The sequence below is a fragment of the Thamnophis sirtalis genome, unplaced genomic scaffold (genome assembly GCF_051295495.1).
Source record: "Thamnophis sirtalis isolate CommonGarterSnake01/CBP01778 unplaced genomic scaffold, rThaSir2_p1.2 scaffold_6, whole genome shotgun sequence".
Classification (NCBI taxonomy): domain Eukaryota; kingdom Metazoa; phylum Chordata; class Lepidosauria; order Squamata; family Natricidae; genus Thamnophis; species Thamnophis sirtalis.
Window position 1 is genome coordinate 34,615,903 of NW_028261386.1, and position 27,290 is coordinate 34,643,192.

The following is a 27,290-nucleotide window of genomic DNA, read 5'->3' on the forward strand; positions in this document are numbered from 1 at the left end:
AGGAAGGGCATGGAAAATTCATTTTTACAATCCAACTATCACTTCATGTCGTAAGTATGTAATTCAAAGGAATATGGGCATCAAAAATACTGTACTCCATTTGTAACAGATTGCAGCAGGAGACAATACATTGTCGTTCAGGCACTCATCAAGAGTCAACACTGACTTGAAGACACACATACACATACAAAAAAAGTATTCAGAGTTGTAATAGAGCTTACTAGAACAAGGCCCATAATGGATTTGGTTTGCCTTGTAATTAGAGGGAGAGGTAATTTTATTCAGTCCATCCTAATCCAATGTCTTTTTTGTGTTATATGTGACTGAACCTTGAAATTAAACTTGGAAATTTCTTTCATTTGGGAACTTGTTCTGTGCATAAGAAGCCAAAGGCACTAGAGCAAAACACTGATAAGGGGTGAGGAGATAGCTCATTTATTTCTTACTTGTTACTATATGTGAGAACAAAAAAAGTGACAAATTATACTCTTAAGCTTATGTTTTTCATTATATAGTCAATTAAGAAAAATATTTAACTGTAAAGGGAAAATGATCCAAACTGAACTTGGTGAAGAAATGCTTCTGGGCAAAATAATTCTCTCTACAAAAGCCAAATCACAAATTGGTTTTCTAGATAGGAACCATATTCCTTTTTTCATCAGAAAAATATTATTTTAAAAATGGAATGGGGAGATGAAACAATTATATTAAAATATATTAAATGCAGTAATACACATATCTAAATAAAAAAACCTTCCATAGCAGAAGCCATTTTGTCCATTCCTAGTTTCATCAAATGGCCGTAACAAAGTTTTCATTTTTAATTGGAAGGCATTTAATTTCATGAATTTTATTATCTGTTAGTGTTAATCAGCATTGCACATGTGGAAAGACTCGGTATCCAACACTCCATATTTACAAATGTTTTTGTCTCAATACATACAACAATGTTACCCTTGATCAATAGGCATTAAAGAATTGTAAGTCAGAGCCATCAAAAACAATAGAAACTGCTACTTACAGAATAAAAAATAACAGGAATTGCAAGGGATCTTGGATGTCTACTAGTCCAACCCCCTGCTCAGGCTTGGAAACCCCATACCATTCCAAACAAATGGTTGTCCAATCTCTTTTTAAAAGCCTCCAGTGATGTAGCACCACCAACTTCTGGAGACAAGATATTCCATCAGTTACTTATTCTCAATGTCAAGAATTTTTCCCTCAGTTCTATATTGCTTCTCTCCTTGATAAATTTTTATCCATTACCATATTTCCCCCCCAAAAGAGGGTGAAAATTTGGGCGTGTCTTATACACCGAATGTAGTCCCACCGATTCCCACCAGAGGCAAACACGTGAGGCATGGAGGCAGCGATGGTCTGTGGCAATCTCTGCAGCCTGGAACAGCTGATTGGGGGTTTCCGGCAGTCTGATCCACCGGCCAATCAGCTGTGCTGAATCAGGCTGCAATAAGTGCTGAAGCTGAACTGGCTGGTCAGAGTTAGCAGCAGCAATCACATTCAGAAAGCACAATAATTGATTCAGCAGGATTCAAAATAACATTAATACACAATACATTACGAAAAGCAGGTTTTCCAAGTAGCAGTAAATACAAGCAAAACACAAGCAGTTTCACTTTCAGTTCTTGGCTAAGCCGGGCTCCTTCCTGTCTACTTGTTACTCACACAGCAAATTTCAGAGTCCAAATAACCTTCATTGGCTGACTTAGTTGCTATGCCTATTCATTGGCTGACCTTGTTACCATGTGTCAGATGAATACCATGGATGCTAGTAGGCAGAAGCAGAATTTTTCTTCTTATTTTCCTCCCCCAAAACTAAGGTGCATCTTATAATCAGGAGTATCTTACACTCCAAAAAATATGGTACCTTTCGTCATGCCCTCAAGTGCTTTGGACAGTTGGCTGAACCCCTCTTGTCTGTGACAAATCTTCAAATATTGGAAAACTGCTATCATGAAGTTATATGCTAACTTCAGTATGATATATAGGCCATTCTTTTACAATCTGAATACACACATATATACATATATACATATATACATATATACATATATACATATATACATATATACATATATACATATATACATATATACATATACATACATACATACATACATACATACACACACACACACACATATATATACACATACATATATATATATACACATACATATATATATATATATATATATATATATATATATATATATATATATATATATATATATATATATATATATATACACATATATATATATATACATACATACATATATATATATAAGATTCAATATAATTAGATTATTTGAACTATATGCCTATGGAGATTCTCAGTTATCCAGATCATAATTGTCCCAAAGATGCTTTTTCAAAAGGCAACTGTGCTTTCTTTGTGTGTGTTTTTCCCTTGAAGATGTTTTGTTTCTCATCCAAGAAGCTTCTTCAGTTCTGATTCGAGTTGCCTCTTGAAAAAGTACCTTTGGAACATTTGTATTATATATAACACTTTTCCGTACACTTGAAAATGTGATAGTACAGGAAACTTTTATGGGATGTTGATGTGGTGTGTTTTAATAAATACAATGCATATTCATATTCAACATCTGTTGGCTATTTTGGAGGTGCCTGCTTCTTTAGAATAAATCACCAAAATGAAATGGTACCCCAAAATGAGTTTCTAGTTCGGTTTGCTTTGCTTTTCAAACCAGATGGATGTGGGAGGAAAGAAACATACTTTGTCTTGATGTTCTTTTTCTGTTTCTAAGGGAATAGCATTTTCTCTAGCAATCCTTCCAAGTAGAATTGTTTCTCTGCTCATTAACATTTTGTGAAACAAATATGTGAAGAACTCCGTTTTGCTTTGCAGTCCAAATAGCTTTGGTTCTACATGCAGTTCCCTTTTTTTTAATTGTCTAAAATCTTTGGTAATTAAATCAGGTTTCATTTTTGAGTTCTTGAACCACGTAATGTAATAACCCTGATTGAAATTTCAACTACTCTGAATGTTGCTACATTTGGCAATCTTGTTAAGATTATATCCATTTTTAAAATCATTTTCAGATGTCCACAAATAACTATTAGGGGTGTTGTGGGCCTCTGTGGGTGCAGTGTTTCTGATCAGTGCAACAGTGTTAACCTGTTTATTCAATTTGCACACCATGTAGATTGCAATTAATGTAAAATGGAAGTCTGTTTTATGGAACAAAAAGAGATAACCTGAGCCAAGGCATACTAAACTTGTTCTATCACTAAATCAGATTATTCAAATTGATGCTATGTTATATTGCACCACCCAGAATTCCTACTTCCTACTGGGAAATGGCCATGCTGGTTGAGTATTCTAGGGATGTTACTCCCAATACATTTAGAGTATATATTTGGTTGAAGAAAACCATAATTGATATCCAAGTAGCCTATTGTCTCTTCAGATCTACAATCCTCACTAATCCCCCTGTTCATTACAGTTTAGATTTAAATTTCTTTACTCTTAAATTCAAAACATTAATCACTGTAATGCATATGCTTTAAATAATTCAGAGATTCAGAGCCAATCCTTAGGAAAAATGAATGACCACCCAGGTTTCTAAAGGTGGTTTCTAACATTAAAAAGCTACTTCAGAGATTAATTAGATAAATATAGTGTGTTTCTACTGCTCCTGGACAAATGCTATCAAGGTGGATAGCCTATGTCCCCACAGTGCTCACATTTTCACACACACAGCCCAAAAAGGAGATCATGTCACCAAATTCTAAAGTAGGGTGTCAGGAACACAATGTTTGGCTTAACATGGGAAATAAAGGTCTAGATGTATTTTTCTTTCTTTCCAATGGCTCAAATAATCACTGGTAGAAAGAAGGTACAAAGAGCCTATCTTCTGGGCAGAAGACTATACAATTTTACTACATACAAAAGAAATATATAATAGCAATATAATCTTCATTACTCCTTGGAGATAATAATTTCTGTTTTTCTTTGCTTTTATGAATAAAATGTAAGATTCGATAAAAGAAACCAAAGATCAAATTTCCAGGAGGTTTCTGAAATCTATGGAGGAGATAGAGATGTTGATATGAGATCAAATCACAGTATTCATTCCACTGATGTATATGTGTATTAACATGCATAAATTGTCTTAATTTAATATTGTCAGTTGAGGTAATATTTCAAAATGTGTCAGGTATACATTAACCATTTCTCAAAATCCTGGAAGGATAAAGGAACAGTAGCTAGACTAATATAAATGTGTTGAAATACACTTGATTTCATACCAAAGTAGCTAAATATGGTTACGGATTCTGTGATTTATTAAGCAGATAACTTGGTAGTGTTTTATGCGGCATAGTAGCTAAGGTGTTGGATTCGTAGACAGGAGACCCATAAAAGTTCACTTGTGACCTTGAATAAGTCACTCTTTCAAACCCAGATGACTTCACAGGGTTATTACGGGGGGAAAGTAGGAAGGGGGAGAACCAGAGGTGGCATTCATCAGGTTCTGACCAGTTCTGGAGCGGAAATTTTGAGAAGTTTGGAAAACCGGTACATACCATCTCTGACTGGCCCCACCCCCATCTTTTCTCTGCCTCCTGAGTCCCAGCTGATCAGGAGGAAATGGGGATTTTGCAGTAAGCTTCCCCTGGAGTGGGGTGGGAATGGAGATTTTACAGCATCCTTCCCCTGGAATGGGGTGGGGATGGAGATTTTACAGTACCCTTTCTCTGCCATGCCCACCAAGCCACGCCCACAGAACCAGTAGTAAAAAAAAATTGAGTCCCACATCTGGGGAGCACCTTGAACAACTGACTGAAAGATATTGTATAAATTTAAAAAATAATATAAAATCTTGATAGAGCAATTTAGAGGTCTGAATGAACAGGGTATTGAGAAAATGATCTTTCCCCAGCTAGGGAAAGCAAACAAAGATGTGGATTATAGGAAACATTTTAAATCAAATGCCTGCCTAAAGAGTTCCTCTTTCTTTAATCAACAAATAGGTGTCTTTGTAGGACTGTCTGCTTCTATTCTTCTTTAACATGCTTGGGAAATATAACATTTTGCAAATTCCAATATGAAAATATTATCCCACCTCCATTTTTCAGATTATTGTGGATCAAAAGCAGATTACCCGTTAGAACTAATACATCTTCTGATGGTACATTGCTATTACTGGCAATTTAAATGGACCAGAATAGCTTTATAAAAGTTGGGTTGAAAATACACATTTAAATATGGATTTAGAAAGCAAATCTAATTAGTGCAAACCTGTAATTTCTTATCTCCTTGAAAAGTAGATCATGTGTTTTAACAGTACAGAACCCATTTCTCCAAGCGAAAAACTGTCAAGCAGTAACATGAGATTAATGCTGTTGTGTTTGGTTTAGTTTTATTGTGTATAAAAAAGGTTATAAGCAAGGGGGAAAGAAAGCTGAAGAATGGGATTGATTAATGTGACATATCTGAGGGTTTTTTTTTCTTTTTCCTTTCTTTCTTTCTACTACAAGTCTCAGCAGCCAGTCAGTGAGATCAGCTTCACACTCAGTAAATTAAATTTAAATTACACAGTCTTGGTGAGAAAATTGCTCAGTTAATCTAGCCTCCTGAAATGAATTTTTTTTCCACATGAACTCCATCCTAATTTTTCATACCCTGTTGTTTTCTGCTAGAAATCCAATCGTTTTATGTTACTTTATTTTTTTCTTTCTCTCTTTTCTTTTTTAAAAACCAGATATTAGTTTTCAGCAAATTTATCTTATGGCTCAGGAATGTAATGTGTTCAGAATGGAAGAAAGAAGTGATAGCTAAATAGCTGCTGTTATTTTATTATATGGAAGGGGTTGGAAAAGCACTAAAAATCCGAACATTTGAAATATTATCCATGTATTTTGCTACTTTAAAATACTGCAGGAAGTTTAAACAATGAAATGTTTATAAACAGTATTGTAAATAAGCAAATGTACAATAAATTGTTTTATTCAAGAAAGTGTAGCTAATGGGAGTGTGCAATCTGCTAAATAATAACATTGCAAGAATTAATACTGCTGACTGGTTGTGTGTATTGGACTAGGTAGGAAATGACCAATAATTACATCCTTAAATTGCCTTTAATCTCAATTAGCAATTTTGGTCTACTTCTCTGCCAATTTTCCTGATAATATTCATTCATTCCATTTATTAACCACCTGCAATCAACCATAAATAATACAAAAAAATATTCACAGCAAGCTATATGTCTACAAATATTACAAATTAGCAGATGTATCAAAGAGGGGGGAGTTAGAAACCCTACAGTCTTTTTTTTCTTTTTTCCTACTTTTTTGGTATTTCTTGTTAAATGTGCAAAATGGGAGCAAGACTGACTTCTATAGGGATCCTGTTCAAAGGTCAGGTAGAGATACTGTGAAGCTACTGCCTTTGAGTCTTTATAAACCCCTTTACTTTATGGAAGTGGATATTAGGATGTGGAAGTCAGATGGTAGATTCCAGCCCCAATGATACCTAAGATACCTAAGAGTATCTACTTCTAGCTTTTGCCCATCAGAGTACATCTAGCAGAGTGGCATGGTCTGTTTCTCCTCAGTGATGCTGTGTCACCTTGTGGATCTTAGAAAGAATGTTCATCACTTCCACCACAAGATTAAGTTGGCCCTAACCCTTTGGGCTTTCCAGGAGGCCGTGAAGACTTGGCTTTTCCCCTAGGCACTGGATTCAAAATGTTAGTAGAATCCAGCATAAGGATGTCTGTTGTGTTGGTAAGTGACATCAACTTGGTTCTATTCACTGATTTCCATGGCAAGTTTTATTTTAGCTCAGTGCCCAGAGTTCTGTTGCTAAGTGGGTAGCTACATACTGTTGTTAAATAAATAAATCGGCATGTAAGTAAATAGTGATAAGTCCCATAGGGTTTTACAGATTAAAACCAGCACTTTGTACCTGAAAAACTGTGGAAAGCCAATCAGGACCTGTAATGTGCTCCTGGCAATGTGCACCAGCTAATAAATGGACCAATGCTTTCTGCACCAATTAAGCTGGTCCTCAGACACAAACCCAAGTGGAGCACATTGCAGTGGAATACCACAAGTGAACATGTGCTACACAAGTAAAGGCATGAGTTATTATTTGTTTTAATATAAAATGTAGTGGGGAAAGGATATTTTAGAATCATAGGGTAGGAAGTGACCTTGGAAGTATTTTATTCCATACCTCTAACCAGGGCAGAAACCCGCAGATTATCTCAAAGATTAGCTATCCAGGCTTTGTTTAAAAATCACCAATAATGCAACACCCACAACTACATGAGGCAGGTGGCTATTCCAGTGCTTAATAACTCTCATGGCCAAAAGGTTCCTCGTGGTCTTGAGCATATATCTCTCTGTGTAAAGGCTTCCATCCATTGGCTTTGTCCTCTCTCAGGGAATACAAAGAATAAATTCACACTCTCTTCCATGTGACAACTGTTGAACTATTAGATGATTGCTATCATGACTCCCTTTAGTATTCTTTCCTTTAGGCTAAACATATCCACTTCTTTTAAATGTTCTTTATAGGATCTACCTTCCAAGCCTTCCATCATTTTTCTACTTTTCTCCATGCTCTTTCTAGTACCTCAATATCTTTCTCATATTGTGGCTCCCATATTACAGGTATAGTCTGACCAGTGCAGCATAGAATAGAACTATCACTTCCTGTGATGTCAATATTACAATCTTGTACTGCATTACTGTGGATGCAGCACAAGATTGCATTGGCTCTTTTGACAACTGCAGTACACATCTAGGATTCTTGTATGTAGGGTTCCAGCAGGGAAAGAGTGGTTGTAAATAATTTTAAAAAGTGTAATTTTTTTGTAATTACTGCAAATTTGTATTGTTTTGTGATATCTAAATTAGGACAATGTATCTATATTAGACCACACAGGAAAACAATGTGATAAACCTGCTTTTAAACACTCCCTTTAAAAAAAATCTAATTGAATTAAAGAAAAACACTACATAATGTTGACCATTCAGCCAAGAGAGACCTTAATTTATGGATGTATCACTTGATTCTGTCAATCTGTAGGTCATTCTACTACACAGAGCTGGAAAGGAGAGAGCTTTTAAATCTGCTGCTAATGAAAACTCTGAGCAGCTGCCCTGCAAATTATGATTGTTTATCATGGTTGCTACTAAAAATGACTAGCATTCATTTTTGCCAAAGATATCTTTCATCCACCTTTTACCTTCCAATTAAAGAGGGCAAAATTAAAGCCCTAGCAAATGCTACACTGTGCTATATCATGAAGTTGGATAGTGTTCATTTCTGTGGTTGCTAGAAAGATAAAACAGGAATCAGATAAATCTGCAACTTCTTTTTATATCACAGGTGAAATGTGAAACAGTCTTGTACTTAATTAGATTGTTAATTCATTTAGTCTTGGATTGTCACTATCTTATGAATAACAAATCTCAGCGAACTTTTTATCTCTTCTCTGCTTTATCTCTAAGATCTTACAGGTTATGAATCTTTTTAAATATTTATATTTTATTGTGTTTTACTAATCTAAGTTAAATGTTATAAGTTATAGGTAATATATGTTGCTAGACCATATATGATATGCCATACACTAAATAAATAACTAACAAAAACTGTTATAGTATTTTGCCATTAGTTTATTTCTCTCAGATTACTCGTTTGAACACAAGTTGATAAAACCCAGTAGTAGCGGTTGCTAGTTAGAAATACTTTCCCTGTTTTCTCCCGAGAAGAAATACCTATGCATGGGATAGGAACAACATTGATCATTCTGGTGAAGGACTGCTTTAGGACATGAGTTAGGGAGTGCATTTCAGGATTCTCAAACATTATAATTTGGGGGATTGCATGTAAGGCTTGGGAGTCAAACACTATTTTAGAATGAGTCTTCTTTTTTTCTCAGTGAATAGTTCCTGTCAATGCTTATGAGAAATGATGGGCTCAAAAAGTCTTATCTGTGTGATGTCCCACAAGGTTCATTCCCCCTGCTCTCTTCATTTTTTACATGAAGCTACCATTTATGGTGAGATCAATATCATCAATATTCTGATGATACCCATGCTGCATTACCCAGTCAAGGCCAGGCTCGAGATTCAGAGGAATCCTGACCCAATGTCTGGATGCTATGGAGGTTTAAGTGAGACAAAACAAGTTAAAATTGAACTTTAGCATGATGGGTGCACTCTTTGTCCAGTGGAGTTCTTTATCAGCTGCAATCTGAATTCTGGATTGTGTGGTAGTTCCTCTAAAGTGCCAGGTTTGTATTACTATTGTATGCCTCAGGAGCATTTTTTCCAGCTTGAGTGCCAGTTTTAGACCTACTTTGAGAGGAGTAAATGATGCTCTAATCTCTACTTGCTTAGACTGCTGCAAAATACTGTTCATAGGATTACTTTTGAGGTCACTTGGAAATTGAACTGATGTAAAATGTAACAGCCATTTCATGAGTAAGAGAACATATAACACCTGTTTGTAGGCCTGTATTGGCTTCTAACAAGTTTCCAGATTTAATTCAAAGTGCAGTTTTTAACCCTTAAAGCCATATATGGCTTAGCTCCAGGACCATTTTCTCCCAAGTACAATTCTTCATGTGAGAGATCATTAATAGCCCTTCATTTCTTGGAGAAGGAGAGCAAGACCTCCTGGAGAAGGGGACAGACTCTTTCCATGGGCTAAGTTGATGCCAACCCAAATGGTATTCCAAATATTACTACTCTGAATTGTTTTTAGGGTCTCATCATACTAACTGCAAAGAGTCTTCTGTATGATTATGGTGTATACAAAATGGACATGCCAAAGAGCTCATATGAATCTACTGAACCTGCAATGACATCTTGAAGAGCTTTTAGGATAGTTATTGGGAATGAGTTTTTAAAAAATATAATGGGATTTTTACTACTACTGAAAACAAGTATGTAAACAATTAAGCTGTAATGTATCTATGACTGCAAAGGGTGAGAGTTTTTCCTTGTCATTTTTGCCTCTCACCTTGTTCCCTGTCCTATCATAGTTTGTTTCCTCAAAAATGTAATTAGATAGCAAACACCTAGGAATGAAATGTTTTATACAACATTCCATAAAAGCACCAGCACCACTGAAATTATTGGATTTATATCCCATCTTTATCCATGCTTATTAAAGGTGACATACATAATATCCCTACCTCCTATCTGTCCCAAAACAATTACTTTGTAATATTGATGGGTTTGGTCTGGGAGGGAGTGACTGACCCAAAGTCATTCAGTCAGCTTTTATACATAAAGGAGGATTAGCCATCTCCTTAATGCTAGTCCAGCACCAATAACCATTACACCAAACTCACTTCTTTTCAAATGTTCTTTTGTAAATGGGGATTTATTTTTTGACTCAGAATCAAAAATTGTATTCAGAGAGCACATATAAAAAAAATCTGTTCAAGGTGTCAAAAGTTCTTGGGAGTATTTAAGGATATTTTGAATCTCAGCATATTGCCTATTGAAAATAATAATGCTTTAAAAAAAGAAACTGAAAAGGAATAATTTGGGGAGGCAGTCAATTCTATTACACTGTTCTATCACAGAGAAAGAGCAATTAGAATAATGTCAGGGGAAACCAGGTAGTCTTGTAAGTGAGTTTTAGTTAAAATCTTTCCAGAGGGCTGTTGAGTAGCAAAAGGTTTCCAGCTGTAAACAGATGGTGCAGAAAAGAGAAAAACAAGAATAAGATGTTGTCATGGTCAGAGAGACAGAGAGCAACGCTGAATGTCTCAGTGGACTTGTGACATAATCTTTTGTTAGCTCTCAAATAAAAAAGGAGCTTACATCACCATTAAAAAAAAAAGTCTCACAGAATGTTATGAGTTTCCTAGGATCAGTTATGATTGTGCCTGCAGAATCTTGACAGATGAGGACCGACTTGGAGCAGTTTGATTGATCCAATGGATTCTCTTATTTATTTGCAGACTACAGATGACATCTTGGTGGCCTCAGCTGAATGCCCCAGCGATGATGAGGACATTGATCCCTGTGAGACGAGCTCAGGTGGGTTAGGTTAGTCAACTTTTTTATTACTTCCTTTTTATTTTTATTATTTGCATGCAGCAGTGATGAAAGAATATTTTATTTCAGCCTGTATTGATGATGAAGCAAAATTCATTCTCTTGGGTCCCAGATAGGAATTGCCAACATAATTCTCTCTGTGTATATATGTCTGTTATGTATGAGAGAAAGAAAGAGAGATAAAGACTCCTACTAAAGGGATTATTGTCCTTTGGCTGGAAAAACCTAAACATGAGTGAGTGCCTATAACTATCAATATATATTAGAACATTTATTCTATTATTCCTCCTTTGAAAATAATACTGGCTACTTAGGTTCCTTCTGTTGTTTTTATTAAAAGATCTTCAAGGGCACCTAATTTATTATATGACAGTGGACCTATTTTAAGCAATATGTTCATTAAGGATTCTGTAGAAGAGATATCTAAAAAGCAGGGATTTTATGATTTAAGATTTGAGCCCTCCGAAATAAATAAAAAATGTATCTATAACTGACAAGACTTTCTGGTTGCCTGGAACTACATATTTCTGCTGAGCAGAAGGCATTTTGCCATGGAAGACGTCATAGATGTGAAACTGAAAATATATTAGATTTGCAGCCACACTATGAAATCCCAATAAGTATTATTTGTTTATGGTTATTGATAGATTTCTCTGTATGTAGGTAGATGATAGAGCACACCATATAACCTGGTGAACAATTCAGCCATATTCAAATTACACCTGACCATCCCTGCTTGCAACTTATTTTAGGAGGAGGATGAGAGGACATTGAAATACATCCCTGAAAAGATTGATAATCACAAATGCCCATTCATAGCACTGGCAGCAATGTGCATGGATGAGCGACTGACCACAACCTCTAAGATATACAGTTGTTTCCATTGTTAAGGTTTTATCATGGAGCTTCTTTTTAAAAGGACAGTTATGTTATCTGCAACAAGAGAAAATTATAAGAAGATTGAGAAATAAGACAAGAAAGGCATTTGCTTTGTGCAGCAATTTTGATATGTTTTTCTCATGGAGATAAGACCATTCCTGTAGAGATAAGATTGGCCCCCACTTTGACACAAAAACCTTGTAAAGACCTGAAGATGTGGTTCTGCCAGTGGAGACCTCAGAGTGATACAGTGGCCCCCAAAGTAGACTCCAAAGTGATATCCATAAAGTGACTGGGCTGATTATTGTCAGCAAAAAGTAGTGGTTTATTGGTTTTTATGTAGGGGTTTTATCTTTGTAAACCACATGGAGTCACTATGAATGAATTGGGAAGCCATATAAATTTTCTAAATAAATATTTTCATTTTCCTCCATAATCCCATTGGCTATACTTTTTTTAAAGTTCCAGAATCTTTGGTATGCTACACATAGTGACATCTAAACCTACCTTATAGTCAGGATGTAGATCTCCTAGGCAGTTCCCCGGGGCTTCAGATGGACTTTTCCATCATCTGATTGGCCCTCTAGCAACTCCATGGGTTGAAATGAGATCATTCCTTCACTGAACTGATTGCTTCCCCACATTCTTCATTAGATTTTTTTATAAAGACCAAGAAATATATTACAATTTCCTTACAGTAGTTCACAGAGCACTATTACTTTCCCACTGAAGTGGTATCTATTTATATATTCACATTTGCATGCTTTCACACTGATAGGTTGGTAGGGCATGGGGTGAGACAGGAACTCACCCCATCACATGGCAAACCCAGCTGCTGGCTTTCCAACCAACAAGCCCAGTGTCTTTAACCACTGAGCCATCATGCTGCCCTATTGGAGTAAAGAGTCAAATTTAACTCATTTTGATCTAGAAGAAACATGGCAAATTTTTTGGACAATTAGGGAAGTGCTTTGTCCCTACCATCTTCCTACCTTTTAATTTTCTGCTCTACTGTATTGTTCATATGCCATGTTTGAGCAAGTAATCCAACTCTGAAATTGTTATTTCTCACATTTTTTTCTAGGAAAAACAGATATTTATAAATATTTGTACATTAATAAATTTCCTGCTAGGATTGTTTTTCATGATTCATGAGGCCATTCCAAGCTCTGGGAATCAAAAGTACAAACATCTAATTTATTATACTTCAGTAGATTCCATGCATTGAAACAGCAAGAATATATTTATTAGACATACTAGTACAAGCAAAAACTACCATGATCCATATTTCACATTTATTTATATTAGAGTTGTCAGGCTGAGAGCCAGAAAGTACTTCAGTGCTACTTGTATTTTGTTTTTATCGAATGATTCAAAGGACATAGAATCAAATGCAGGTTTGTATTGCTACATCTGGAAGTAAAAGCTACATTTATTTACACATTTACAACTTCATGCACATTTTTGTAACTGAAAATCTGACTTGCCAAGTTAGATTGAGTTCTAGAATAAACTAGGCTAGAAGCTTGTCCAATGTATTGATTCCCAAGTGCCACCATTCCCATATACTTTTATATGTTCCAACAAGTTTTGACTAATTCATCAAAGCTGGGCCAGTCATACCTTGGCATTTTAGCCACACCCTGTTCCTATTGAATGCAATCACCTTTGTTCTGTTATTTTAGGGACACCCTTTCTTCCTCCAAATCTTGTGTTATGTACTTAGAGTTTTATATTTGTCCATTCACCCAAACACATGGTGCAATGCTGTACATTATCATAATATAATGGCATTATGTAATGATTGACATATATTAGTACTATTATACTACTATATATTTTATTAGTTAATGTAGCTACACATGGTTCATAGAGTCCTAAAAATAGATGTTAAGAATTTTGAAATTTCAGTCTTCTACAAGTTAACTTATCCTTCTGTGTTGAACCAATTCATCTACCTACTTTGGAATAACACTTTGTTTGTGAGTTAAAGGTTATGAAGTCTATTAGCAACGGTTTCCTCCAAAGACTTAAACAACATCCCCAATCATTATTTCCTTCTGTATTTAACTTGCTTCATCCCTCCTTCCCCCCTTCTTTTTTTCCATGTCTTCACACATAGCTGATTCCCCTTGTTGCCTTCTGAGAAAATATCTCCTGAGAGGAGGCAGCATTTCTAGTGTTGCTGTACAGTGTTTCTAAAAGATATTTCAGCTCTGATATTTTGCCTCTGTGAAGAAATTTGAACCCTAGAAGATTAGCCATAACACAATCCTGCCCATGTGCCTTTCATTATTAAAAAAAAAAACTGGCTGGCATATAGATACATTTGGAGGAGACAAAATCATGTACCCTTTCTATAAAGTCATATATCTAGAAGTGATGACAAAGAAATCACTGCACATTGAGAGGGGGGAGGGAGAGAGAGAGACTCAAGACCTAACACTTACAGGCACGCTGCTTTAGAGCAGCAACTGGGGTAAGAGTGGGGTACAACTCTTCGTCTTTTTGTTGTCATCACAAGCCGTGTTCATGTAGGTAAGTTGTCATGGATGCTTAGATAGTAATGGCATTTATCTAATGTGAATGCTTATGGATAAGTATTTTTAATGTATGGTAAAAACTTTAGTTAACATAAAGGTCCACATCTATATTTCTATAATTTGCTGACTTATAGTTTAATATAGGTTGTGCTGATTTATTAATTTTGTTGATTTATTTAGAAGTAAGGCATAGTATCAGTCCCTGGGAGAAACAGTCTATCACGATTGTCACTGCCAGCATGTCCTTGTCTATCATCTCTGATTTTGCTTGCTGTGCACCTACCTTTCAATAATAATGAATACAAAGATGTGACGTGCAAGAAATATAGGAAATGAAAATGTAATGGAGACTAATCAAGCAATGCATGAAACATTGAATCAAAATAAAGCCAGAATAAAAAGTGACCAAATCATATAAAGCACAGTTTACATGTGGGATACACAAAGAGATCACACAAACAGTATTTACACAGAGAAAAATCCAATCATACTCATGCCCATTCTTTGCTCTTAGATTTCAAACTTTCTACTCCTGTCTGTATGTACTCAGTATGTAAGGAGAAGAAATCTGTAGTTCCTGCTCCTTGAGCACATCTCCTCAAATATGAGTTTGAATAATAAGGATATATTCCAGTATTTGAGCATGGAAAGTGGTTAAGGTAAATCAGCAGACTAGAAATAATTTATCTTATCTACAACCAAAGTCATTCCCATAGAGATAATTCTCAGTTCTTCTTCCTGATCCTGATATGATTGAGACACTGCTGTCATTTTTATATCATTGTATTATTTTCCATTGCAGATTTATTTCTTACATGTTCACTTTTCTTATTTGATAGACATGATAAAACCAGACTGATATGTGTACATTTTTGTTTCCTTTATGAATTGAATTCATTATGCATTCAACAGTGACCTTTTAATTCCTGCTGATTATTTATAAAGATAACTATTAGAAGATCTTCAAAAAAAATGTGAGTCTGAGATTCCTGATGGCGAAGTGTTTATAATGCAGTATTACAGGCTGAGTCTGCTCCAAGCCAAGGGTTCGATCCGGACAGGGCTCAAGGTTGACAGCCTTCCATCCTTCCAAAGTCTGTAAAATGAGGACTTAAGTGTTGAGGGCAAAATGCTGACATTTTAAACTACTCAGAAAGTGCTGTAAAGCCCTATGGAGCGGTATATAAGTCTAGGTTCTATTGCTATTCCTCTAGTATTTTATAGATAATAACAAAGTATTCATTTATAGATAATCAAACATGTTGACAGGTTGAATTTTCAAAGCTATTTGAAGTGTATGCCAGCTTCTTCCCATAGATAGCATCAAATCTCTATATGATAGACTATATATTAGAGCAGATTATTAATCTATCTAGTCAAGATTGTTTAAAAAACAGTAGCAGAAAGTTATTTCCATATTCTAGAATCATAGAATTGGAAAGGTCACTGATGCCAACTCCTGTTCAATTCAAGGAATCTCGTTAATCCCTCATTGCCATGTTCTATGAATTCTTTTCTTAATCACCTCCAAAAAAAGGAGAGACATCCACCTCCATAAATAATTCAGGTACCAAATACTCTCCCTATAGATTAAAAAAAACCATTCAATTGGAATCTGCCTCTCTGTAAATTCATTCCATTACAACAAATTAATATGTTTAAATATATGGTTCTAATTTCCAAAGTAAGCACAATGTGGTGTTTTAAGATACTTCTTTTATTGGGAATCCAACAGAAAGCTTATTTTCTTAGGAATATCAGGCAATTCAAAAAAAAATCTTCACAACTAAATGTTTTACTAGTGGATTAACTACAGAAAAAAATATATAGTAAATTCAGTTTTCTTTGGGTTAAACTTTCATTTTACTACATCAACAACATTTTCCCCTCCTTCTCTCTGTTACTTATATATACAAAAAAACTAAAGCTGAAGTAAGCAGCAATTTTTTGCTGAGGTTTATATTCCCTTAGGGATAGCAGAACTAAAACAATATGGAGCTGAGAGAGAGCCAAAAAGAGTTGGAGCCATCAGTTACAGTATTTCATTCCTATTCTCTCTCTCTTTTCTCTTTCCCTTATTGACAGTCTTTCTCTTCTTTCCACACAGCAAGTTGCTGTAGATGGAAAGAGATCATTCCTACTAGGTATTTTTGCAGATTGTGCGTTTTAAATATACTTTTCAATGGAATGAAATGTATACATTGCCAATCCCTAGGCCAAAGGCAAATGGTGCAGGATTTTTTGTTGAGAAGCTGGGAAAGGTTTGGTTAATATTACACTTCTGTGATAATCTGAAATTACTCCTGAATCCAGGAGAAATGTTCAATAAAAAGAACAAACAAATACGTTCTATGACAGGAACGGGAATGTTTACCATTAGTAATGTCTGTTTAACACCCAATCTATCTCAGCAAAACAATAGATTTACCAAATGGTCTGTCCATACATAATGTCCTTGAAAAGGCATAGGTCCTACTACTTATCTGTTATGCTAGGAAAGAAGAGTGGAAGGGAACTGAATTCAGTTCTGCCTTTACCTTCAATAACTAAGTGTACAACAATTGCCCTCTCTAACAAGTTAAAGTTCCCACAAAAGCAAAGGTTTCTGTAACTACAATGTTCTACCATACAACACATTTATTTTCAAGCAATTTCCAATATGCTCTATGGCCCCTATGCATTTCCCCAATGTGTTCCATGTTCTTGATCATACACATCTCCAATGTTGCATGCTACTATTCAGGGCTGAAAAAAAGCAGTTGCAGATGATCTTTGCACTTTCCAGGGAGCATCTCTCAAGAAGCTGCAACTGCTCAAAATGTAGCAGCACAAGCCGTAAATGGGCATCTCCCGGTGGCCCATGTCTTCTGCTTTTTGTCTACCACTATAATTTCTGGTTGTTGGGTCAGTACCTGGCTATCTATCTGTATCTGAAAGCCCCACAGATCATATTTACTCTTAATTACTTTCTATGGAGTCTCCCATCTGGACTTGGGATGGTCTAGCCCTGGGGTGTCAAACTTGCGTCATTATAGTGGCGTCACATGACATATTAGGACTTTCTCCCCCTTTACTAAACTAGGCATTGCAGCATGTGATGCATCTGGCCCATGGGCCAGGAGTTTTACAGCCCTGGTCTAGCCCATACACAGTACAGATATTCCTGTAGACAATGCCAAACTACTTGGCTGTGCTGCTCAATGTATGCTGTTCCTGCCTGCATCTTACATTCTGCCGCTATGTGTGGAATTGTCTTTGAGGCCTCTCTGCATAGTCAAAAATCTGTAGAGATTCTCAGTCATGCAGGTCATGGTTGTCCCAAAGGTGCTTTGTTAGGAGGCAACTGGACTTTTTGTTTTTTTCTTATGAAGATGTTTCACTTCTCATCCAAAAAGCTTCTTCAGCTCTGACAGGACAGTGGACAATGGAAGGATTTATAACCAGCTGCACTGGTTACCTATTGGTCTCCGGATACGCTTCAAGGTGCTAGTCGTCACTTATAAAGCCCTACATGGTATTGGACCTGGGTACTTGAGAGACCGCCTCCTGCCGATTACCTCCCAAAGACCCATTAGATCCCACAGATTAGGCCTCCTCCGAATTCCATCGGCCGGCCAATGTCGGCTGGCAACCACCCGGAGGAGGGCCTTCTCTGTGGTTGCTCCGGCCCTTTGGAACGATCTCCCCGTGGAGATTCGGACCCTCACCACCCTTCAGGCTTTCCGTAAAGCCGTCAAGACCTGGCTGTTCCAGCAGGCCTGGGGCTGCTGAGTCCCATCCCCTACTCGAATGGGTATGCGTGTTGAGACCTTTTAGACTGTTTTGTACTGTTGTTTGTTTTTGTGGTTTTCCTTTTTGTATTGTCCTCCCCCACCCTCCCTTGGTTTTGTTAGCCGCCCTGAGTCCCTCGGGAATAGGGCGGCATACAAGTCAAATAAAACCTTCAAACCTATATCCTTTGCAGACAGCTGGTAACCTGAATCCTTTTAGAGGGTCGTTGAAGCACTTGGAAGTTTATCTGTGTCCTCAGGATCACCTGAGTAGTGCTCCTGCTTCCTGTAATCCGCAATTTTTTTTTGTCCTCTGGAAATCCATTCCTACTCCCACACCATTCCAAGGGTGTTCATCTAAAAAGGTGTTCCAGGGGATTTCATCCCCTCTCTGCATAGTCTCTACCTTGTGTCCTGTCTGTAGTTGTAAGGTAGACTCTTGCTTCTATGCATCTGATGCTTAGTGCCTGTTCTTATGCTGCTATGATCAGTGCCTTAGTGTTATCTTGTACTCCAGGTCTTTCCAGCATTACCTATTTATACAATGCAATGCAATGCAATGCAATGCAATGCAATACAATACAATACAATACAATACAATACAATACAATACAATACAATACAATACAATACAATAGCAGAGTTGGAAGGGACCTTGGGGATCCAATACCCTGCCTAGGCAGGAAATCCTATACCATTTCAGACAAATGGCTATCCAACATCTTCTTAAAGACTTCCAGTTTTGGGGCATTCATAACCTCTGGAGACAAGCTGTCGAACTGATTAATTGTTCTAACTGTCAGGAAATTTCTACTCAGTTCTATGTTGCTTCTCTCCTTCATTAGTTTCCACCCATTGCTTCTTGTTCTACCCTCAGGTGCCTTGGAGAATAGTTTAACCCCCTCTTCTTTGTAGCAACCCCAGAGATATTGGAACACCCCTGAGATATTAGAACATTATATCAGCAATCAATCATCACTTTATATTCCCTGATTCAAAATGCTAATTTCCAAAATCACAAATACTAATAAGAGGTGGGGGGAGATTTTGTAGCTCCCAGTTCCTTTTTTAAAAACATAAAGAATAATTCCCTTTCATAAGACTTAAATCTATCTAGTACCATAATTTTGCCCCAACTCTATTTAAAGATTTCAATAACAGTAAAATCATCAGAGGATATATATTGCAGACATATAATGCTAAGAAGTCCTGGAGTATAACTGTCCAAATGAAATGAAGTTTAGATAAGGTGAGAAATCTCAGAAAACTTTTTAGTATCCAGCTGTTCCCAGATTGAAAGCCTACCAGAGATTCTACTAATAAGAAATTCCACTCATACCCCCATGTAAAAAGTTGATGAGTAAATAGGCAGAGAAAATGTATGTAATCTTGTGAATAATTTTCTAATCCCCCCATTTCCATTTGATATATGCAAAAGCATGAATATGAACCAAGAAAAGGTCTTAAACTGTATTTTTGTTAATAAAAGCTTTTGCTAATCTCAATTCTCAAACACTCCAGGAATCTGCAATTCCCATTTTCTTTTCACAGCATTAATGAACAATGGACATTGGCAATAGTCTTTTATTTCCTCCTGAAAGAACTGCCAAGAATTATAATAAGCCTGTAATATGTAGTGGAAAAGTCTAAACAAGAGTAACTGTTCTGCATAAGTTATTTCATGGCTACAGAAATGCAAACAGGAATACAAAATCAATCCCGCCCAATAGGGTCTACAATATAATTCAGAAAGTTGCATAATAGTGGGAGCAGAGAGAGAACACTGAATGAAAACAAGTGCAGCATACCCATCTCACTGATGATATGCAAAATAGCGCACTGTAGACAGACTGCCTGTTTAATAGTATTTCCATTCCACTCTCAGAAACTAAATTGTATGATTTTCCACTTACCCTCAGCCAAACCATCCACACAGCCAAACAAACAGCTTTAGTACTTGCAGGTGTTCCTTTCTATCACAGTCACAAGAGATTCTTTCCAATCTGTTCATTTGATCATCTTAAATCTATAGAACTGGACTAGTTACCAGTTTTTCATCTGCCATTGCTTGGACAATAATAAGGTACGATATTATTTTGGTTTCTTTTCAACATACAATAAAACAGTCTTTTAAATAGTGTCCTCCCTCCCCCAGAGTAATAAAGATATGCTGGCAGGCACTGCTCAGTATTCATTGCATTTCTGTCAGGAAGTTATTAGCAATCCTTTTTAAGGAATAAGTTTTAACAGCCTGAAAATATGTTTGCATTCAGGAAACTATGAAAATTATTTTGCCAACATGTCCTATCACCCACATTACAAAATAATTATCAATTACAAAGTTTTCTATTTCTCAGGAAAGGCTATAACAGTTTAATCAAGTAGAAAACCAAAGTAGACTGCTGTTTTTAAACAGATGTTTTGTGAGCATCCTGTGAGCAAATTTAATCAAAGTCTGATTCAGACTTGCTTGACAGTTTAATGGCTGCAGCAAGGTTCATATAACTTCAGTTATAGTGCATTCATTGAAGTTAAACATTCAAGTGTATGGGCTGGATAATATAAGTGTAGACTTACTGTGCCACTGGAGCAGTGGTGGGTTCCGGATCCCGTTGCAACCAGTATGCTGCAATGGGGGCTGACATCTACCACGTGAATGTGTGCAGCAGACGCGCAGCGTACATGTGTACTTACCGCCTACAGCGCTCCAGCTGCTCGGAGCATCGTTCAAGCACCATACACTCTGTGCGTGCACGCAAAAGCCCCAATCAATTCAAATAGCGGTAAGAAGAGCGGGCAGGGGGGCCCTCCAGAGCACCGTACCGGAACGGTACCTGGTGCTCCCAGCAGACACCGGTACGCCCGGTCTTATCCCACCACTGCACTGGAGTAGCTCTAACATCACAGAACAGCTTCTCAAGAATGTTGAAAAACTGATAAAATTTACAGTTTATTTCAGACACATGAAGAAAAACTCCAGGTGGCATAACTGGCACTAAAGAGACTAGTTTCTTCTTTATATATTATGTATCTTATTATTTATGGCAACTATGTTTTCCCATCTTTTCAATAAAAGTAATACTCAAGTAGGGGCATCTGCAGCTGCTCTACCCCTTTGAAATGGCATGCATTGTCACGATGTATGTGTAGAAAAGGGAGGCCCTTATCACAATGGTGCAATGTTCTTTTCACACATTGACTGGTTTGACCATAGCCATTCCCCCATCATAGACATGGCTATTACAAAAACTCTTCACTTCTCTTTAAGATTTATTTCGATTCTGTAGAGATGAATAGAGCTTTACCTATGAAAATGTCCAATTCATGATTACATTCATGTAGTATTTCTGGCGTGTTCTTTATACTAGATATGTTGTTGTGAAAAACAACCAATATTGATAATATTGAAAAAAGTTATTTGTCTTTTATTAAGGCAATTTAAAAAAAACAGTGTCTTCATTGCAGTTTCCACCCCATTTCCCACAGCCGATATTAGAAGCTACTGCTCTGACAATGCCTGGAACAGCTTCAAGTTAATTAAGTGGTTCTGTATTCTTGAAACAGATGGAGTGAGATGATTGTGAAACGTTGCTTAAAGTGAAACAATGCCAGCAATTTCAGATTATTTTTAAGAAAAAGTAAAATTTTTCAGTTTTATATCTTTATACCTGGTATTCATTGTAACATTTTACTGTAAAATAAGTTTGAAAGTTGTTTTTTACTGCCAATTAATAGAAATCTAATTGACAGCATTTGCATAAAATGCCTACATTCAAAAGATGATATTTAGCCTGTCAGGTAGCATCATCTCTTTTCAGCATGTTCCATTCTTCCTTGAACAGAAAGTAATTTCCAGAATCACATTCGGCATGATAATTCTCCTATTTTCATTTTCTATAGCTGTTCCTATAGAGTTATCCTGTCATAGCGAATTATGAAACAATTGTTGACATATCCAGCTCAGATGAATTTCCACATAATACTGGGCATAGAATGAAGAATCAAATTAAAAGAAAGATGTAGTTTCTAACCACCTTAGTTCATCCTAAACTCAGAAATGGAAGCTTAGAGTTTGCTGGCTAGAAAATCCTAGAAGAGAAAACCTGAGAAAAATCTATGTAGACTTAAGGTAGATCATCATCTAAGCATGTTGTTGGAAAACTTACCAAGCTGAAGTGGATGTCATACTGCTTCTTCAGCCAAAGCTTTCTTTATAATTATCTTGATTCCTTGTTGGGGATCCATAAATGGCATCTCCAGAAAAGTATCACCTGGAGGACCCTGTCTCCTGTTACTATTCTACTGAGCCTCGGAAGACATTTTAAATAAGTCTCGTGGCTTTCTTCTGGAGAAGACAGGGGGACAGGCCAAAACACAAGTGCAGGGCAAAGTGTATGTCAGAGCTGAATGTTTATTAGACTGGAAAGAAATACTTTTAATGTTCATTAAGTATCTAAAACAAAGAAGAGCAGAGAACAAGGGAGTTTTTTAGACTTAAAATAAAAACAGTAGCTATTCTTCGTGCTTGAGAGGATGGAAGAAGGGAGGAGAAAGAGGAGAAACAGTGATAGTGGTAGTAAAGTGGATGCAGTTATCTACTGTTGCTGCTGTCGCTTTCCTGAGGGCTGAAACTAATATTGGGAATTTCCACATGCATTTCACCTTCTAAATTGTAAAGTTGCCTCCCTTGCCCCAACATTTATTTGGTTTACTTGCTCATTTCTTAGCACTGGTCTCTCTTCTTCTTCCCCCATATGCACTGCTGTGCTTTTCTTTTTCTCTCTTACACTTTTCTTCTTTGATGGAACTCCTTTGCTTCACTGGAAATGCTTTGGTTGAGTCTGCCCTTTCTTTCAAGGGTTTTCCGTCTCTTTTCCTCCCTAAAATGTGTGATGCACACTCTTCTTTATCATATTTTTATCTTTTCCAAGCCATTCTTACACTTTTCTTGCTCCTATCCACTTTAATTTTTTTCTTGTGTTTTTTTAAATACATACATACATACATACATACATACATACATACATACATACATACATACATACATACAGTGGTAGAATATTTATTCCTCATATATTATATTTCCACCAGTAATAAATGCTTTCTTTGCATGTATAAGCATTTATATTCTAATGGTTATTTTACTGATTTCAAGATTTTTATTTTTTTAATAAGTGTCAAAGATCATATGCAATAGACTTGCAGAATCTAATATTCGTTCTCTAGTAGCATAATGAAATTGTGCAGTTTTTGAAAGACTGCAATAAATGCCTTTTCTAAACAGATTATAAAGTTCTAGGTAGTCAGATCAGCATAATGCAAAGTTGATTCTCTGAACCAGATAGTTCCTTGGGAAATGGTGAGGCAGAGAGAAAACTGATTTGCCCAACTTTCCGGGATTGATTCCAGAATCCTAAAATGAAACCAGCTTTCCAAAGCAATAGAGTTACAGTTAGAAAATGTTTAGGTGATTTTTCTACTTTGCATTACATAAATGTTTTTGTTTTTTTTATCATCTGCTTACAGCGAGTCCCACCAAACCAGGACGGGGAGGATATCCAAGTTCAGAAGAGGTGGTTCGGGAATCCAGCAGCACGACTGGCATGGTGGTTGGGATCGTAGCAGCAGCTGCTCTGTGCATTCTCATCCTCCTCTACGCTATGTACAAGTACAGGAACCGAGATGAAGGCTCCTATCATGTTGATGAGAGTCGAAACTACATCAGTAACTCAGCACAGTCCAACGGGGCTGTGATTAAGGAAAAGCAACCCAACAGCTCTAAAAGCTCCAGCAAAAACAAGAAAAACAAGGATAAGGAGTACTATGTCTGATCCCAACAACTGGAAAGAACAATTGTATAGAAATAGTCTTCATTTTATCTGAGACATAAAACAAAACTTATTTACTTTACTTTTTATGAAGCACATACAAAGTTTAAAAAATGGGGAAAGGAATATGGGGAATGCAAATAGAAAGGAAAGACTTCTTAACAAAACAAGGAATGACAAAAAATGAAATAAGCATTTCATACTCTGGTTTCTCTGAAACGGGAGTCAGTAAACCCCCTTACGTTCACAGTGTTTTCATTTACTCTGCCATCTTTATGTTGCTGGAATGTTTCTGAAGAAGATGTTGGTACTACTGCACACTCATAAGGCAAAGAGTATTACTCCAAAACATCACCCAGCACAACACAAATGGTGACAAACTGAAACAAAGAAAAGATGAAATCATGCACACACCCACAGTAAAGAAGCTACCTATGAGTCTGGATTTAGCCAAAGTGCTAGCACTTTCCTGAGGAGTAAGTCAACCTGATTACCTGACAAGACTTTGCCATTCGACACAAGCCCTCAAAAAGCAAAGGTTGAAACTGAGCTTGCCAACTGGTGCAACAAAACAATGATTGGAGCTTGGGTTTGAAGTAAAGTGCTGGCTTTTCTGAATAAACCACATTTAAAAACAGAAGAAGAAAACATTTTTGAAAAAAGCCCCTTTCTGGTTGTGAGGAAAAAAAATATAGCGGCCTTATTTTCAAAAAAAAAACAACAATAAACAAAGAAACAAAATACATGAAATATAAGGCTTATTTTCACACACCATTTACCAACAAATCCTAAACTGAGGGCAAAGATGCGATCATTGGAATAAAAAAAATCATGCACGCTTAGTATGTTATTACCTATGTTTATATTAAAAACACATCTATATGTGCTTTCTGGACTGTGATAAGTGATGTTTTCTAGCCTGTTGTATAGAAAATGCAAACTATATCTGCTCTTCAACCATTTTTGGTAAACTCAATGTTCTAAGTGTTGCTAGGTATAGAATGTTTTATGACATCTGGAGCAACCAACATTTCTGTTTACTTTTACAGCCATGAGAAACTGCCACACTTTTTATTCCCTTCTTGTCTTCCTTCCTCCCTCCCTCCCTCCCTTCTTCCCTTCCTTCCTGGGTTTGATTTTAATTTACAGTGTAGTAAATATACTAAACAGGATGTGTATGAATGTATATAAGAGTCAGCTAATTTTCTTCTTAACTTGTACAGCCTCTCTTCTTTTGCAGTTCAGTTTTAGTAGTTTGTATGAAAGAAGTGGACTTTAGAAAGCAAATATATATAGATATAAACTTCATAATTTTCTTCTCCAATTGTCTATCCTCTCCTATGATACATTAGCAAGATCGATCACAATTGTGTGATTTCAGCTCCCTTTCTCTTCCTACCCCATTAAATCCAACAACTGCTGATTTAAGTGACCTTTACACTCTGTTTCAACTTTCTGGCTACTTGTCCAGGAATTGAGAAGAAAGGTTGAATTCCATGATATCTTTCACCTTAACTTTTATTATCATTTGCTTTTTATTTGTAGTATATCATTAGAGAGCTGGTTGGTAAAGAAATTCAGAAATCTGCCCTTTAAAGTACTCTAGCTCCTCTCAGTAAAGCAACCCAAGTTGGGAAAAATACTAATGTTCTCAACGTAAACTGTACAAAACAAGAACAAAAGTTGCACCTTTTGTCAAATGTGGAATGATTCTCCTTTTAATTTGTTTTTAGTTACCCAGTTCTTACCCTGAGCTTGAATAGAATTTCTTCTTCTAAGGTAATGAGTACAATGGTTTGGTTAATATATATATATCTAAGATTCTCTGCAAAGATATATGTATAAGCATTGCAAACATTCTGGTTTATATATATATACATGCTTATATTACAGATTTGCACGTTTTGTTTTGTTTTTAACAACAACAAAGTGACTGCTGCACTGGGTTCCCAATGATATGTCATTCTGTAGCATCTTACTTAGAGAGATACAAGTACATTACATGGAAAGATAGTTCAGTAGAAAATCCGCCTTATCCTAGAAGGCCTCCTGGGAGCAGTAGAATTGTTCACACTTTACAGACAGGAAAAAAGGGATTTAAAATTAGCTTTAATCAACAAGGCACTGTATTTTCTTGTATACTGTTTGCTGCTGTTACGGCAAAAGACTGGGAACTGGTGTTCAACAGAGCAATACGTTAGAAATACAGTAGAACACTGCTAAATGATTTGTATAATGTGCTTTTTATCAAGGGCTTATGAGAGAAGAAAGGACGATGCATGTGACTATCGGAAGGCTATGTTGCGCTCAAGATAATCTGAAATAATTTGACCAATTGTGCTTGTATCTACCACCTTTTGCTGAGGGGAGGGCAGGAATAGGTTCATCCTGCATTATAACAATGGCAGAAACCTGGCAAGCCATCAGTGAAAAATGGATATTCATCATCAGGAGAGAGAGAGAGAGAGATAATTTCAGCTTTTGTATTCACTGATGGCAAGGTTCATATGTGTCTTCATATACTCACTTTGTTACCCAACTTTCCTCCAAGCAATTAACATACTTACTTTAAGGGGTAAGTGATGGGAGATTGCTACTTCTAGCAAAGATATTTCAACTTGTTTTTTGAGGAGTTACTCCTGCTCTTCCTTGTTGATTTTGTGATTTAATAATGAGCAACAAGTTTTTGCATTTATCAAATGTTTGCAGTAGCTATATTAAAACACTATTCTTTTTTTTCAAAATTGCATAACAAATTCATTAATACCATCTCTATAATAATCTAATTTGTTTGACTAACGCTGCAATCCTATGCATAATTAGGGGGGAAGGGATCAGTCCTATTTAAGTCTTTGGGACTACTTCTGCATAAACACACCTAGGATTCTGCTGGGATGAGATGGCTATGGGTTGGTTTTTTTTATTACCGTATTGTGTTGTCTTTTTTTTAACAAAACACTAAAAGAATATGTGAAATTATTCATTCCCAAATTATTAAAAAAAGGTCAGAAGCCCTTAACCTTATAGTGCTTTCTGTGATAGATATTTACAATTTTTTTTAATTGTTGCAAGGCCAATTTATCCATTATTGGAAATGCTAAGCAAGTGGAAATTACCGTTTTGTTAATAAAATGTTTCTTAATACAATTGGTGGCTCATTATTTTTCAGCTCTTTGCACTGTTAAATCTGCTATCATCCT

The 27,290-nt window shown here is 36.3% G+C and overlaps 1 protein-coding gene and 1 long non-coding RNA gene across 23 annotated transcripts in view; one reads left to right on the plus strand and one right to left on the minus strand.

Annotated features, from left to right (window-relative positions):
• Positions 1–27,237, plus strand: part of NRXN1 (neurexin 1) — an 828,007-nt gene extending 800,770 nt beyond the window's left edge. For 13 of the 22 annotated variants that reach the window (XM_087717540.1, XM_087717547.1, XM_087717544.1 and 10 more), the window contains 2 exons: positions 10,974–11,061; positions 23,789–27,237. In XM_087717540.1, coding sequence (XP_087573666.1) covers positions 10,974–11,061; positions 23,789–24,093 — 393 coding nt within the window. In that variant the 3' untranslated portion in view covers positions 24,094–27,237. Of the gene's footprint in view, positions 1–6,712; positions 6,772–10,973; positions 11,062–23,788 lie in introns of those variants that run through there. The other 9 variants (XM_087717541.1, XM_087717561.1, XM_087717549.1 and 6 more) reach the window with 2 other exon arrangements.
• The window catches only part of LOC148044938 (uncharacterized), an 82,028-nt gene that overhangs the window by 1,614 nt on the left and 53,124 nt on the right, over positions 1–27,290 (minus strand). The gene's annotated exons all lie outside the window — the stretch shown is intronic.